At 38.2% G+C, this 14,895-nt stretch overlaps 1 protein-coding gene across 3 annotated transcripts; it reads left to right on the top strand.

Moving 5' to 3' along the window:
* Positions 10,087-14,333, top strand: LOC109824264. 3 transcript variants are annotated; one of them, XM_020390825.1, is made up of 3 exons: positions 10,087-10,385; positions 10,514-10,576; positions 13,388-14,333. In XM_020390825.1, the coding sequence occupies exon 3, from the start codon at positions 13,416-13,418 to the stop codon at positions 13,695-13,697; it is 282 nt and encodes a 93-aa protein (XP_020246414.1). In that variant the 5' UTR covers positions 10,087-10,385; positions 10,514-10,576; positions 13,388-13,415; the 3' UTR covers positions 13,698-14,333. The 3 variants fall into 3 exon arrangements, with proteins under 3 accessions (XP_020246414.1, XP_020246413.1, XP_020246415.1); XM_020390824.1 differs by lacking the exon at positions 10,087-10,385 and having other exon boundaries at positions 10,432-10,576; XM_020390826.1 differs by lacking the exons at positions 10,087-10,385; positions 10,514-10,576 and adding an exon at positions 10,613-10,849.

Consider the following 14,895-nt stretch of genomic DNA (forward strand, 5'->3'; position numbering starts at 1 on the left):
GACGGATTCGTCCGTCACCAAAAGTCCTGTATCTAGTAGTGAATGAAAGCATTAACTATAAGCAAATATCATTAGTACAAAATATTTAATGTGTAACCTCTGTTTCCAAGGGGGCACTTCCAATTTCAATTTTTTAAAATATTTTACTGGCAGGATAGGTATTTCAAGATGATGAACAAACATGTCTAATGTTATTCATATGCTTCAATTCCAGACATCTTGATACGCCATAGTTTCCGGGTTCCTTTGAGAATACAATTTAAAGAACTAAAACCCAATAGTGCTAATAGAACCTTTATGTTCAAATGACAGTGAAATCAATTTCTACAATCATATTCAATAAGGCTATAACAGATCAATATAGAATGAATTACAAAGCATATGACACATCATAAACTTACCAACATAGAGCCTTGATAACACAGATCAATATGAAGAGTAAGCATAGCACACTGTAGAATTTGGTCATTTTTCTTTGCTACTTTGTTGATACTCAAATCAAGTATCTAAATATGTGATTCGTGATCTAATTTCATTGAAATATGATAACTATTCTTGGCTATTAAATAGGTAAATTCATTGAGAATAATTTCAATTTCAATTTTTTTTAAACAAGATGTGAACAAAGTGCTTCTTTGAAAAATTGCATCAGTAATGTACTAGCTACTTTGATCCACTAGCTTGGTGAGGATGCTTTGCTGTTTGAGAACTTAGGTACTTAAAATCAAAAGGAAAGTTAATTATACAAAATATTACTAACGGGTGCATAAAACCATGAAAATTCTAGTTCATAGCTGAGATTATAATATTTTAAAAAACAATTTTTTTTCAAACCAAAAACCATGTTTTCCTAGTCAACAAATAATTAGAAAAGTCTGTGCATATATAATATCGTTATAATATAAACATTTCAAGGTTTCACAAACAAAAGTTGTATAGTCATGAGAACATGACTGTCACAATAATAAAGCAAACAACATTTACCAAATTAAGAATGAGGTATTAATTATTCAACCATTTTATGGTATACAAATAGGTGCTTCCCATGTGAAGTGGAATGAGACAAAAATTTTCTTTTTTCCACCAAAAGTAATAATTTTTAAAAAAAATTAAAACAACAACTAATTAACAATACAATCAATTACAAGATACAATTAATTGTAATTAACTATTAAAATTAATTAGTAGTAATTAATTATAACTTAATTAACAACAATTAAATAAATGCAATAAATGCATTAATTAATAATAATTAAAGCAATTAATTATATATTTAAAGTTATTTCGGATGAACAGTAATTCAATTTTTTTTACTTTTCGGATGAACAACTCTGGTTTTTTAAGCTGAACAATAAAATTAATTATTTTTTAAAACAAACAGGAAGCGTAAATTTAAAAAATACAAACAAAAAGCGTAAATTTTTTCGAGTGAACAATAACTTATAATGAACAATAACTTTTTTTCTGATTTAAAAACAAAAGCTATAAACTATTAATCTTCTAGATTGTTGGAAAAAATCAAATAAAATTAAGTTATAGTATGCAAAATCTGAAATAAAAGAAATAAAAAAGTCTGGCTTGAACGGGAGCAGTCATGTAATCACTGTCTTAGAAGATTAAGGACCCGCCTATCGCCCTGATGCTGATGATCCTCTCTCCCCTAGCGGTAAAAAAACCAGAAACGGTCGGTCTTTATACTCAGGTGAGAGAACAGAGCTTCTACTCAGATGAAGAAAGTTGCCCAAAAAGTAAAACCAAAATATATAGAAGAAAATAATATGCAGAGGAGAGAAGAGAAACAAGAGAATTGCTCTATATTTTGAAAAACTGAAAGGCTGTATATATAGGCTTTTAGATAGCCATTACAAACCCCTCAATAAATTCGGTATCATTCGCCATAATGTCGATAGTTATGCAATGAATCTGCAGCCATTACACACGTGAAAAACATACAAAATAAAGCCAGAGAAAACAAAAAACCATGCGCGTGTGGTGCGACGTGGCGCGCGCATGTCAGGACGAGATGCGCGTGCGCGCGTGATATGCAAAGCCCAAACAATACAAAACCCAAAATACTATTCAAAGCTCAATAAGAGGAGATGCAATTTAAACCACAAACTATTTATTTCATTTTCTAATGTGAGACTATTCACAAAGGAAAAATTGCCTTTTCTCAACAACATGGTCAACATATTTTTGTTGATTTGCTTCCTTTTTTGTTAACTATAGCTAGAAGATCCTTCAATTCGAACAATTTTAGACCAATTCTCCGGTAAACCTCTCCCTTTATTCTCTCCCCCTCTTTATTAACGTCTTAAGCCTACACTTTTGTTCAATTTTATGTAATTGTTTTCCCTGATTCTTTTCCTAATTATTTGAATGATGTAGGATGTGAAGAACGCACCTGGGAGAGCAGGGGAATGCATGGAGGTGAGATCGAACTCGCAGGTGAAGGCGGGGCTTGAGGCTTGTAGGCGAGCAGCTGCGGGCGAGCAGGTACAGGCGAAGTCAGACACGCCTTTAGGCGTGGAACTCGCTTTTTGTGTGCGTGAGGCTCGAGGTGCTCGCACAACGTGGATAGGAACCAGCTGGCTCTAGCTGGATGGTCCAGCTTCAAGCTCCCCCTAGGGTTTCCTATAAAAGGGAAACCCCTTTCGCGATCTGAGGCTGAGCAGAGCAGAAGAAAAATAATGGCGGCGACTTCTTCCTTTTCTTTCTGCGATTTGTGAAAACCCCTTTTGTCCCTGCTCTCATTTATTGTGGAGAAGGTGTTGGTGATATTTAAGAAGGGGATCTGAGTGATCAAGAGAGAGATTGAACAGTGTTTTAAGTTAAAACACTGTTATTGTTTTGAGAGATCTCAAGCTTGAGATCTTCTCTCTTATTTGTAATTTCTTGTGGAATAATAAGAAATTATTTGTGCCACTCCCGTGAATGTAGGTAAATTGCCGAGCCACGTAAAATATCTGTGTTTGTGATTTGCTTGTCATTATTTGTTGGATTGTACTCGTGTTGAGTTTGTTAATCTTCTCACGTGCTCACAGACTCGTTCGGTGTGCGAGCACGCTTCCGCAAAGGCACGCAATAATTAGTATCAGAGCTTTAGATTTGAGATCTAGGGTTTTGGCATTGGGTGGAGGAAGATTCAGTTTGGAAGCTTGGTTCTTAGAGTTCTAAGTTTTGGTGGAGATAGCGTTGAGGAGTGTCGTGGTGATCTTGCTTTCCTTGTATGGTTAGGAGATCAATTTGGAATCTAATTTAGGGTTCAGTTGGGTATCTTCTTAATTCTATCAAAATTTGAATCTTTCTTTGCAATTCGGAGTTTGTAAATATGGGAGAAGTAACTGGAGAAAGCAACAAGAATATGTCGGGTACAGTTCAAGTTAGTTTTTAGAACACTAAGATTAGTGTTGTAAAATATGACGGCAAAATCAATTTTGGTTTGTAGATGAACGACGTACAGGACATGCTCAATGCTCAGAATTTAGAGTAGACCATCATGGTCCAAGAGAGACCACCTAAATATGAAGAGTCGGTATGGGAAAAGATGAATCAGAACGCTTGTGGGGTGATCAGGTCCTGTTTGGAATAGGAGCTGAAGTATGATATGATTGGGGTGACGTCTGTAATGAAGATGTGGGAGATTCTCAACAATAAGTACCTTATGAAGAGTGTTGAGAACCGATTGCCTTTGTTGCGTAGATTATTTAGATTTCAGATGTCTCGAGGCACCTTACTAGCGGCTCATGTGAACAACTACACTAAGTTGTTGTTGGACTTAACGAATGTTGATGAGAAGATATCGGATGAGTACAAGATGATTATTTTGTTGGGCTCCTTACCGGATGAGGAGTATGATACCTTCGTGCTCACTCTGTTGAATGGAAGATCTTCTATCAGCTATAGTGAAGTACTAACGCTTTAACGAATTATGATTTGAGGAGGAAGGATAAGGAGACTTCCCGTGCTAGTACTTCAGGAGAGGACTTGTCGACGAGAGGTAGAAACCCATATCCGAGAGGTGGCAGTAGAGAAAGGTCAAAGTCAAGAGGCCATCACCAGCTAGGAAAGAACCAATGTGCATTCTGCAAGGAACATGGACATTGAAAAAGAGATTGTCCAAAGATCAAAGAGAAAGAAAATAGTAAGAAAAAGGGCCCGAAGGCCAATGAGGTGAATGTTACAAAAGGAGATGATTCCGATGATTCAAAGTTTTCTCTTTTGATTACTCTGGAGGTGAACCATTTGGATGCATCGGATTGGATGCTTGATTCTGACGCTACTTATCATGTGACTCCTAGGTGAGATTAGTTTTCATCATTTGAGAGACTCGATGGGGGTGTTGTTGTTATGGAAAATGATCAATCTTGTGGCATTTGTGGGATAGGTACCGTGCGGATTCGGATACACGATGGAGTAGTTCGTGAGTTGAAAGAGGTGAGATTCGTTCCTCAGCTGAAGAAGAATCTTATCTAAGTTGGAGCTTTGGAGGCGAAGGGATTCAAGGTGACATTTGAGGACGTTGTAGCAAAGGTTACTAAGGGATCTTTAGTGGTGATGAAGGTAGTCCGCAGTAGGAATTTATATTATCTGAAGGGGAGCACCAAGGTTGGCTAGGTTGTTTTAGCTATTTCAGAGGCGAACATGAGCAGACTTTGGCACTACAGGTTAGGGCACACAGGAGAAAAGTCACTGTAGGCTTTGTGCAAGCAGGAGCTATTGAAAGGAGCCAAGAGTAGAAAGATTGAGTTCTGTGAGCACTGTGTTCTTGGCAAGAAGACAAAGGTGAAGTTTGTGACTGCTATCCATAGGACAAGGGGCATCCTGGACTACGTGCACATAGATGTTTGGGGTCCCACCAAGATTATATCACTTACTGGTCGACATTGGTTTATCACTTTTATAAATGACTATTCTAGGCATTGTTGGGTGTACACCATGACGAAGAAGAGTGAAGTCCTAGATTTGTTTATGGAGTGGAAGAATAGATTAGAACTGCAGACTAGAAGAAAGATCAAGACATTGCGATCCGACAACAGTGGTGAGTATACTTCTGATCTCTTTCAGTAGCTATGTCGAGACGAGGGCATAGAGAGGCACTTCACAGTTAGTCATACACCACAACAAAATAAGGTGGCAGAGAGGTTGAATCGGTCTTTACTGGAGAAGGTCTGATGTTTATTATCACAAAGTGGTTTGGAGAAGATCTTTTGGGCTGAGGAATTATCATATGCAAGCCACCTCATTAACAGGCTGCCTTCATCTACGATTAAGGAAAAAACCCCTATGGAGATATGGTTGGAAAAGCCAGCACATGACTATGATCAGCTCAAGGTATTTGAGTGCCCTGCATTTTATCATGTAAGAACAGGTAAACTGGAACCTTGAACTAGGAATGCCATATTTGTAGGATTCAAACGTGGTGTCAATGGATACAAGCTATGGGATCCAGTTGATAGGAAGATTGTGCTGAGTAGTGACGTCACGTTCGATGAGGCTTCTACCTTGAAGCTTCCCAGCTCTCATCAGGTGGAGAGCGATCCGACGAAAGAGATACCGTAGATGATGGACATCAATGCAGGTCCACATTATCCAGATGGTACAGTATCTATTAGATTGTCGACTGAGGTGACACCAGGCGAGCACGACGACGACGAGGTGGATACGGGTACAGATGTGCAGGATCAGGGACCGACAGCTCAGGTTCAGGATTTGATTGCGGTTCAGAGACAGAAAAGAGGTATACGGACGCCAACACGGTATACTGACACAGTAGTTACGTATGCACTTCCGGTGGAGAGTATTAATAAGTTGGTACCTACTACATTCAGAGAGGCCGAGCAGAGTTCGGATGCTGATTCGTGGCAGGTAGCTATGCAGGAGGACATGGAGTCTCTTCATAAGATCGATACATGGGAGCATATTCAGCTTTCAAAGGGGCGGAAGGCGATTAGTTGTAAGTGGGTATACATGAAGAAGGAGGACATTGAAGGCACTCCAGTGAGGTTCAAAGCTAGGTTGGTTGCGAAGGATTATGCACAGGAGGAAGGTATTGACTACAATGAGGTTTTCTCTCCGGTGGTGAAGAACTCTTTGATTCAGATTTTGCTAGCTTTGGTAGCGTAGTATGGATTGGAGTTAGATCAGTTGGATGTGAAGATAACATTTCTTCATGGTGATCTTGATAAAGAAATATATATGACTCAGCCATTGGAATTCTGAGCTGCAGGGAAGGAAAACCTGGTTTGCAGGTTAAAGAAATCGCTATACGGTTTGAAACAGTCTCCTCGATAGTGGTATAAGCGATTTGATGATTTTATGATTGGTCATTCGTACACTCAGAGCCAGTTTGATTCTTGTGTGTATTTTCACAAGTTGAAAGGAGGTACGTACATCTATTTGTTGCTTTATGTCGATGACATGTTGGTTGCCTCTATTTCCAGGTCTTCTATAGATGAGTTGAAGGCATAACTTTCAAATGAGTTTGAGATGAAGGATTTGGGTGAGGCTAAGTGTATTTTAGGGATGAAGATCGGCAGAGATAAAGAGAAGGGCAGAATTTGTTTGACTCAGATAGCTTATCTGAAGAAGGTTCTACAGCGATTTAACGTTAGCATGGAAATGAAGCCTGCTGGTATACCTTTGGGAACCCATTTGAAGCTTTCAGTTGATCTTTCACCAAAGACAGTTGAAGATAGAGGGTTGATATCGAAGACTCCATATGCGAGCGCGGTTGGAAGCTTGATGTATGCGATGGTATGTACGAGGCCAGATTTATCTCAGGCGGTGAGCATGGTTTCGAGATACATGCACGATCCAGGAGTGGGTCATTAGGATGCCGTGAGATGGATTTTAAGGTACATTCGAGGTACGTTCAATATTGGTTTGGTTTATGAGCAGGACACTATAGGTGGGCAGCTATGCATTGACTATGTTGATTCAGATTATGCCGGAGATTTGGATAAGCGCCGATCTACGACGGGATATGTGTTCACTTTGACACGTGCGCCGGTGTGTTAGAGATGCACCTTACAGTCTACAGTGGCTTTGTCGATAATAGAAGCAGAGTATATGACAATTACAGAGGCTGTGAAGGAGGCTATTTGGCTTCGAGGACTTTTAGAGGAACTTGATATATCACAGCGGTCCGTTACTATTCATTGTCATAGCATGAGTGCTATCTATTTGGTGAAGAATCAGGTTCTTCATGCGAGGACGAAGCACATTGATGTTCGTTATCACTTCGTTTGGGATGTTCTTGAAGATGGAGATGTGGAGATAGTGAAGGTCCACACGAAGGATAATCCGACGGATATGCTCACAAAGGTTTGAAGATGGAGATGTGGAGATAGTGAAGGTCCACACGAAGGATAATCCGACGGATATGCTCACAAAGGTGGTTCCGAGCAACAAGTTTGATCGAAGGTCCACACGAAGGATAATCCGACGGATATGCTCACAAAGGTGGTTCCGAGCAACAAGTTTGATCACTGTCGAAACTTGTTGCACATTTGTGATTGTTGAGACCGTTAGTGGCCATTTGGTAGAACTACGATTAGCTTGATCCCAGCCAGGGGGTACGTAGGCAGCCATGGTATAATGGTGCAGCTGTTTTGGGCCTGGTTTGGTGCTCGTGGTGTTCTTCTGGTGTTCGTCCAAAATTTGATGTTTATCAAATGATGGACGAGGTAGAGAACTGAAGAACGCACCTGGGCGAGTAGGCGAGATCGAACTCGCAAGCGAAGGCGGGGCTCGAGGCGAGATCGAACTTGCCTGTAGGCGAGCAGCTACGAGCGAGCAGGTACAGGTGAAGTCGGACTCGCCTGTCGTGTGCGCGGGGCTCGAGGTGCTCGCGCGGCGTGGATGGGAACCAGCTGGCTCCAGCTGGATGATCCAGCTTCGAGCTCCCCCTAGGGTTTCCTATAAAAAGGAACCCCTTTCGCGATCTGAGGCTGAGCGGAGCAGAAGAAAAATAGTGGCATCGGCTTCTTCCTTTTCTTTCTGCGATTTGTGAAAACCCCTTTTGTCCCTGTTCTCATTTATTGTGGAGAAGGTGTTGGTGATATTTAAGAAGGGGATTTGAGTGATCAAGAAAGAGATTGAACAGTGTCTTAAGTTAAAACACTGTTATTGTTTTGAGAGATCTCAAGCTTGAGGTCTTCTCTCTTATTTGTAATTTCTTGTGGAATAATAAGAAATTATTTGTGCCGCTCCCGTGAACGTAAGCAAATTGCCGAACCACGTAAAATATCTGTGTTTGTGATTTGCTTGTCACTATTTGTTGGATTGTACTCGTGTTGAGTTTGTTAATCTTCTCCCGTGCTCACGGACTCGTTCGGTGTGCGAGCACGCTTCCGCAAAGGCGCGCAACATGATGTTGTACTTGAAGGTTTTACTGAAAGCACCATGGAAAAAAAAAACTACTGCTTTGCTTTTCTCTCTATTTTAGAGGAGGTCATTGGAAATGAGGAAGCTAGCGGAGGGAGAAGAAGATTGCATAGGTTGATAAAGAAGATCTCCTTCTTCTTTTTCTTTGTTTTGATTTTGGGTTTTGATTTTTGGGCTTGATTCAAAAATTCATTACTTCTGTCAATATGAAGAGAGAATTAGATTGAATTTCTGAAACTGTCAAAAAGAGGGATGCAGGCATGTTGCCAAGGAAGCTACGAGTGAATTTTTGAATCCTACGAGGCTACGGCAGTAAAATTTGTTACCGAGTATTACATGCATCTCTCTCCTTTACACATTTTCTAATAAATATTTATTTAACCAATGAGTTATTCTTTACCTTTCCAATGGACTCCAACGGAAGAGTCATATTTATTCAAATCGGTCATTAATCTAACAACATATTCATATCCGAGCCGGCGTGGGTGAAACAGTACTTATCATGGAATTGATCAACAACATTGCCAAAGCTCAAGGAGGTGTATCCGTATTTGGCAGAAATAGCAGTTGTCAAATGCAGAAGGCGAAGCTGAGTTTGGTTTCGGGTGTGATCGATGCGACTTGACGGAGCCAGGAATGAGGGGAGAAGCTCGAAGCCGAGAAGATGCCGAGATGAAACTTTCTTCTATAAAAAGCCAAGTTACCAGATTGTGCACAGGGAGGACGAATTCCTAACTTGGAAAATAGTAAGTATAAAATTCATTTAGAATTTCTTCCCAAAAATTACTTAACCGGCTTGTATTACTTTGTTATTTTTAACATTCTGGAAAAGGAGTTGTAAGAGAAGAGATTCTAATAAAGAAACCTATAGCATATCACCAAAGGTCTACTTTCAAAAAAAAGATATCATAAATTTGTATAAATTTTTCTTAACACCTTTTTTTCCCAGCGTGAACGTCATACCTACGGAGATTATGAAGATAGTGGTCCGTTACTGATCAAGAGAAGATGAATTTAAGGAGACAATAAAAGATATCTTCGATGCTTTCACGGATGATCGTCTGAAAGTTTAAGATAGCAAAAGTGCATGGATATGCACATCCTACAGTGGAGGGAAGCGAAGAAAATGGAATAAAATCAGCTTTAGCAACATGCTCATGATAACGGTGGCTCAAAACATACACGACAAGATATTGCAAGCCACCACACCCTTGACAATTTCCTGAAGTTAATTTTAGTATATAGATGGCTTTCTCCCCTCTTGTAATTATCAGTCTTTATTTTATTCAAAAGTTAGACTCTCACTATCAGATGTAATATTTTATTTTAAATGAGCATAGGAGTTAATATTATCTGTTCTGAAATTTACTGTATTAATTTCTGAAAATACAATTTAAAATAAATTTAGGTTAGTTTATATTGATACAAAATTCTTTAATGAATGAATTAATTTCTTTATGTAAATATTTATTTAAAAAATTTTCACAGTGTCAAGTTACAGCCGTGTTTTGCACAGGTTTACGAATTAATTCTTAGTGAGTACAAATTTTATCGGTGTTAAGTACAAATTTTATCAGAACACCCACACACAAGCAGTGTAAACTAATGTAGGAGGCAATTGAAATCTCCAAACTATCCCTCAACTCTAAGAGGCAATTGAAATCTCCAAACTATACCTCAACTCTGCGTGAATTAGGCAGGGAAAAAAAAGAAAGAAAGAAAAAATAATAAAAAACATGTAAAGAGTTAAAAAATAAAACGGATATTGTGAGAAATTCTTGTGTCTACCGAATCAACTCGGATAAAAGGATAAAAAGCTCTGAGAATCTTTTGGATAAATTGCTAAGATCCGAAAAGAAACTCTCGCCGTCGCCGGTGAATTTTTTCAGAATCCTTAATTTACACGCTATCGACATCCTTTTCCGTCCACTTCCAAGTCTCCTACCGAGGACGGTCAAGAAAACAAAAAAGAAAAAAAAAAAAAAAAAAATTTAAAGGTGAGAGTTTTCTCCAATCCCCTCTTATTTTTGGGACTTCCACCCCCACCCCCCCCATAAGTTTATGAAATCTTGTTCTTCTTCCTCGTTTGAATCTGACGTAGGATTGGTTCGATTTGGATGCTAAGGTTTTCGATGCGTTGACCTTGGATCTGATCCCTGCGGAGGTTATCTTCTCTTGGGATTCGGAGGTTTGGTTAATCTTTGTTTCTTTTTTGTTTGGATCATCCTTTATATACATTCCTTTTTTATTGGTTCAGATTTCGACAGATTTAGATGTGAAAAATCTCATGCAGCGTTTTCAGCGATCTTTTTGAGATTATTTTGATATTTTGATCTTTCCTTTATATTCTTAGCGATCATTCTTTTACCACTTTCGACAGATTCAGATTTTACTACGCATCGATCTCAGCACAATCATTCTTGACATTTGTTAGCGTGTAAATCAGGAGAAATATTTGATGGTAGGAATTCATATGTTCTGTATACTTTAGTTGTTTAATTGGCGTAAGGAATACAATTAAATTCGTCAATGGTGAACAGCCGCAACTATGTAAAATAGAATTCACAGTTGTGCTAACAATCTTTAAGAAAGAGTAATAATGGACATTGAAAAAAAAATCACCTTTTGCACAATTCTGTTCACGCTCCTTTAATAAAGATAGATACTAAAGTATTTGGAAAAGATCTCCTCTGCTGACCAATATATAACGGTGATCATCCATATGATGAGCGGAAAAGGTGCATTTTACAAAGTAACTAATGGTGTGTTTGGGAGATGACTTTAGGGCTTGTTTGGATTGAGGGGAATAAGGGAGAAGGGAAGTTAGGGGAACCATTCACCTTGTTTGGAAACACTTAGGAGGTGAAGTTATAGTTTGGAGATTTCAATTTCCTAGAGTGTTATCAGATTGACAACAGACTTAAGCGTCCACATAGGCCTATTTTCCAAACTTGTTCTGTAGCTAGTTAATACTGTAGCTTGGCTTGCTATTTATTAGTTTTGGGTTTTTGGCGGGAGCAAAGTTTGTACTTATAGATTTCTAATAGACTCTGGCATAATGCCCTTCTGCATGTCACAATGCATAATTTCCTTTCAATGAGTTTGTAAAAGAAGTTGGAATCATGTTTTCCCATTTGTTGGGATCTGCAGTACATCGCTTAACTTCTTTGTATTAGGAAAGCCCTCGGAACTTAAAATGTAAATTACGTTATGTTATCCTCTATTTTAATGTCATGCATGCTAAGTTTGCATGACTTTATACTTTTCACTCATTAAGTTTCTCTAAACTCAACATATTTCAGGAGTCAAGAAACTCGTTTCTCAAGTTTCTAAGAACAGTAAATTGCAGATACCCTCTGATCTTTCAGTACTTCAGTAGTATCTAATGTAACACCCCTCAAGTCATTTATGAACACTTTTATCCCTTGGGTTGGCATTTTGAGAAAGATAAATTGTAGATAACCCCCTCCTTCATGAATTCAGTGGTGATAAAGTGTTAATAAACGACTTTATGAGTGATAAGTGCTGCTGAAGACATAGATGAGGAGGGTTATCTACAATTTTACCATTCTAAGAAACTTCAATATACTTGGATTTCTTGCTTTTCATTAGTAACTTTTGGCCAAAGCCTTCCATGACCTCTTGTTGGTCACAGGTAAGAAGTAATAAGGGTGTTTATTAGGTTACTTGATGCAAAGTTATCAAAATTTTCTGAAGATGTATTCTCTATCCCATTATAAGTCAGCGTGATGTAATTGTGTTTAGCAAGGGAATTGTGGAAAGATGTTTTGGATTCACAACCATTTTTTTCATTTAAGACGTGTGTTTTGGTGGCCTACTTTGTATCCAAGGGTAGTCTATGAAGCCCTTAGTGTTTGGTTTGTGTTTTCTTTGTTTATATTCAATTCTTTTTCTTTTTTCTTTTTTCTTTTTTCTTTTTGTTAATATTCAAGTCACGTGCATGTGCGTGTGTTTGTGTTTGTTTGTTTTAGAACTTTAGTTGTTGCTTTACATATGAATACAATTCCATTTGGCAGACATTTCTGTATTCCTCCTCTTGGTTAGACTCTCTGATAATTTGGATGTCCATTGCAATTACATAAACTTAAAATGTTGCGAGTAGTTAGGTTGTGCCCTGCAAAGTATTTGTGCTTGTCATTTAGAACTCTAGCTTGTTGCTTTACATATGAATACAATTCCATTTAGCAGACATTTCTGTATTCCCCCTTTCAGTTAGACTTTCTGACAATTTAGATGTCCATTGCAATTGCACAAGCTTAAACGGTTGGGAGTAATCAGGTTGCGCCCTGCAAATATCTGTTTATGTTTTGTGTTGTCCCCTTTTTGATTAATGCTTCAATGGTCCGCATGGCCAAGATACATTGATATTTTGACATCAAGTTGGCTGCTGCTTGAAAATTCTGGCAAATGTTTATGCTGCTATTTCAATTTATTATCGTGCCTCTTATCTAACTCCACTAATTAGAAAGAGTGCTAGATGAGGAAATGATCTAGTTGCTTTATCATGTTTTAAAAAAGTAATGAGCTTTATTGTTAAATATCTTTGGTTTTCTTATGCGACACTCTTGTTAAAGTGCTAAGATCCTTTAGAGGTATGCTATATTTTTAAATCATCAAGTGCTTAGCTATTTAGGAACCTAAGTATGATCGTGTATGTCTCCCTCTATAATGTTTACATGGTAAAACATATTCGAATTCTATTCGTCATTTCTCAGACTCCCTTTGGATTTTCTGAATTTTCGGGACAGTTTAGGGTGACTACAACAGTAGCATATATTCCTTTGACATCTTATGATGAAACCTTTACAATATAGATTGCTCATATTGCAATGTTCTTGGAAGGTTTTGTTTGCTTCCTGAAAGAACTGTGCAGATTTATAACATTTCGTAAATTCTATTTTATGGAAAAGTCAATAATATATTTTGTTGATGAACTATTTGGACCTATGCTAATGAATTGTTTCAATTTGCAATCCAGTTACTCCTAAAGTTAGAAATTTTGAGTCATGAGCTTGGCGTGCATCGCGTGCCACAGCGTAGACAGTCCAACACATTCTTTCCGTAGTTACTCTGTTTCAAGCTCAGAGGGTGAAGGGCGATGTGGGACTATAGTTAACTACTTGACCCGAAAGGTCCCTGCAAACAACACGACACGGTCTAAAGTCACTCCGATCTCAAACATGGCAGGAACTCAAGGCATTCCAGCAACACCTCGCCTCGTGAGGAGCTGTGCAGTTCCGAGAGACCTTGTACGAGACTGGAATTTCGATGAGCTTGTCGAATCTTAAACATCATTGATGAAGTCAAAGCTTAGTTAAAGGACCCATCTTTACTCTGCCTTTAGATCTAGGTGAAAGGGGGTTCGATGTGCATATCATCTTCCGTTAATTGCTGGCAGAAGAGACCTATGGCTAAGATTTTTTTATCAGCACCTATACATCCTGATGTCGAAATGGAGTTAGCTCTCTGTTATCTGTACTAGTAACGTGGGCGTCACATAAAATCATTTCAGCGTGTTGCGAGAAATATCTTATATTCTCTTATGTGTGTTGAAAATGCCCCTCTTATAGTAGGCACGAGTACCAGATGAATAACTCTATTTGGACATCATGGGTCTAAATGGTAATAAAATGTCCAGGAAGTGTAGAAACCCCTATTGTATAGGGCTATATCTACAACGAATCCTATCACATCTTAATCTTCCACCATTTCTTCGCTATTTTTTGCTGTTTGTGTTCTCTGTTTTCATATGGAGTCTGTAAGAAAATACGCGAGTAAGTGTAGCAGTGGCGACATAATTTTGTTAGAGCCCCTGTACATTAAAATAATGCTAAGCTGACTTACATTGCACTTACTATCTACTCCATGCGGTTCCTTGTAATCATTTCATAGCTCCTGGTAAGCTAATGGATTCTTATTTTTGATGATGCTGATAGTACTTTGCTAATGCGTTCTCATATTTGATGATTCTTATTTTTGATGATGCTGATAGTACTTTGCTAATGGATTCTTTGTATTTGATGATGTTGATAGTACTTTGCTTGGTACTGAGAACAGAAACCATCAGCTAAGAAAAGTATTGAAGCTTGAGATGCATGTTCATGTCATCTGTCTCTTCTTTTGGTTTTCCTTCGATCCACTGCAAATACTACCTTCGGTTCTCTGGAACTGTTTCTTTGACAAAAACATGACATAAGAACGCGAAATGTGTTTTGTTATTTCGAGAGTTTATTCATTTAATGTGAAGATACCGTTTTTAGGCTGGAATTCATGACCTTAAAATTTTTCTTAGTTTGTGAGTTTATTCATTTATGAGGAGAGAGTGTGTTTGAGACTCAACCTCATGATCTTAAAACCACAAAACAATAATCTTCCCGTCGCGCCATAGCTCACCTTCAAATACAAACCTCTTTTAAAATACAAGCCTCTTTTAAAGAATAGTAATAAATATGAAATTAGTTCAAATTGTTTTAGATTGTATAGAAA

This window comes from Asparagus officinalis, chromosome 9 (genome assembly GCF_001876935.1).
Source record: "Asparagus officinalis chromosome 9, Aspof.V1, whole genome shotgun sequence".
Lineage (NCBI taxonomy): Eukaryota > Viridiplantae > Streptophyta > Magnoliopsida > Asparagales > Asparagaceae > Asparagus > Asparagus officinalis.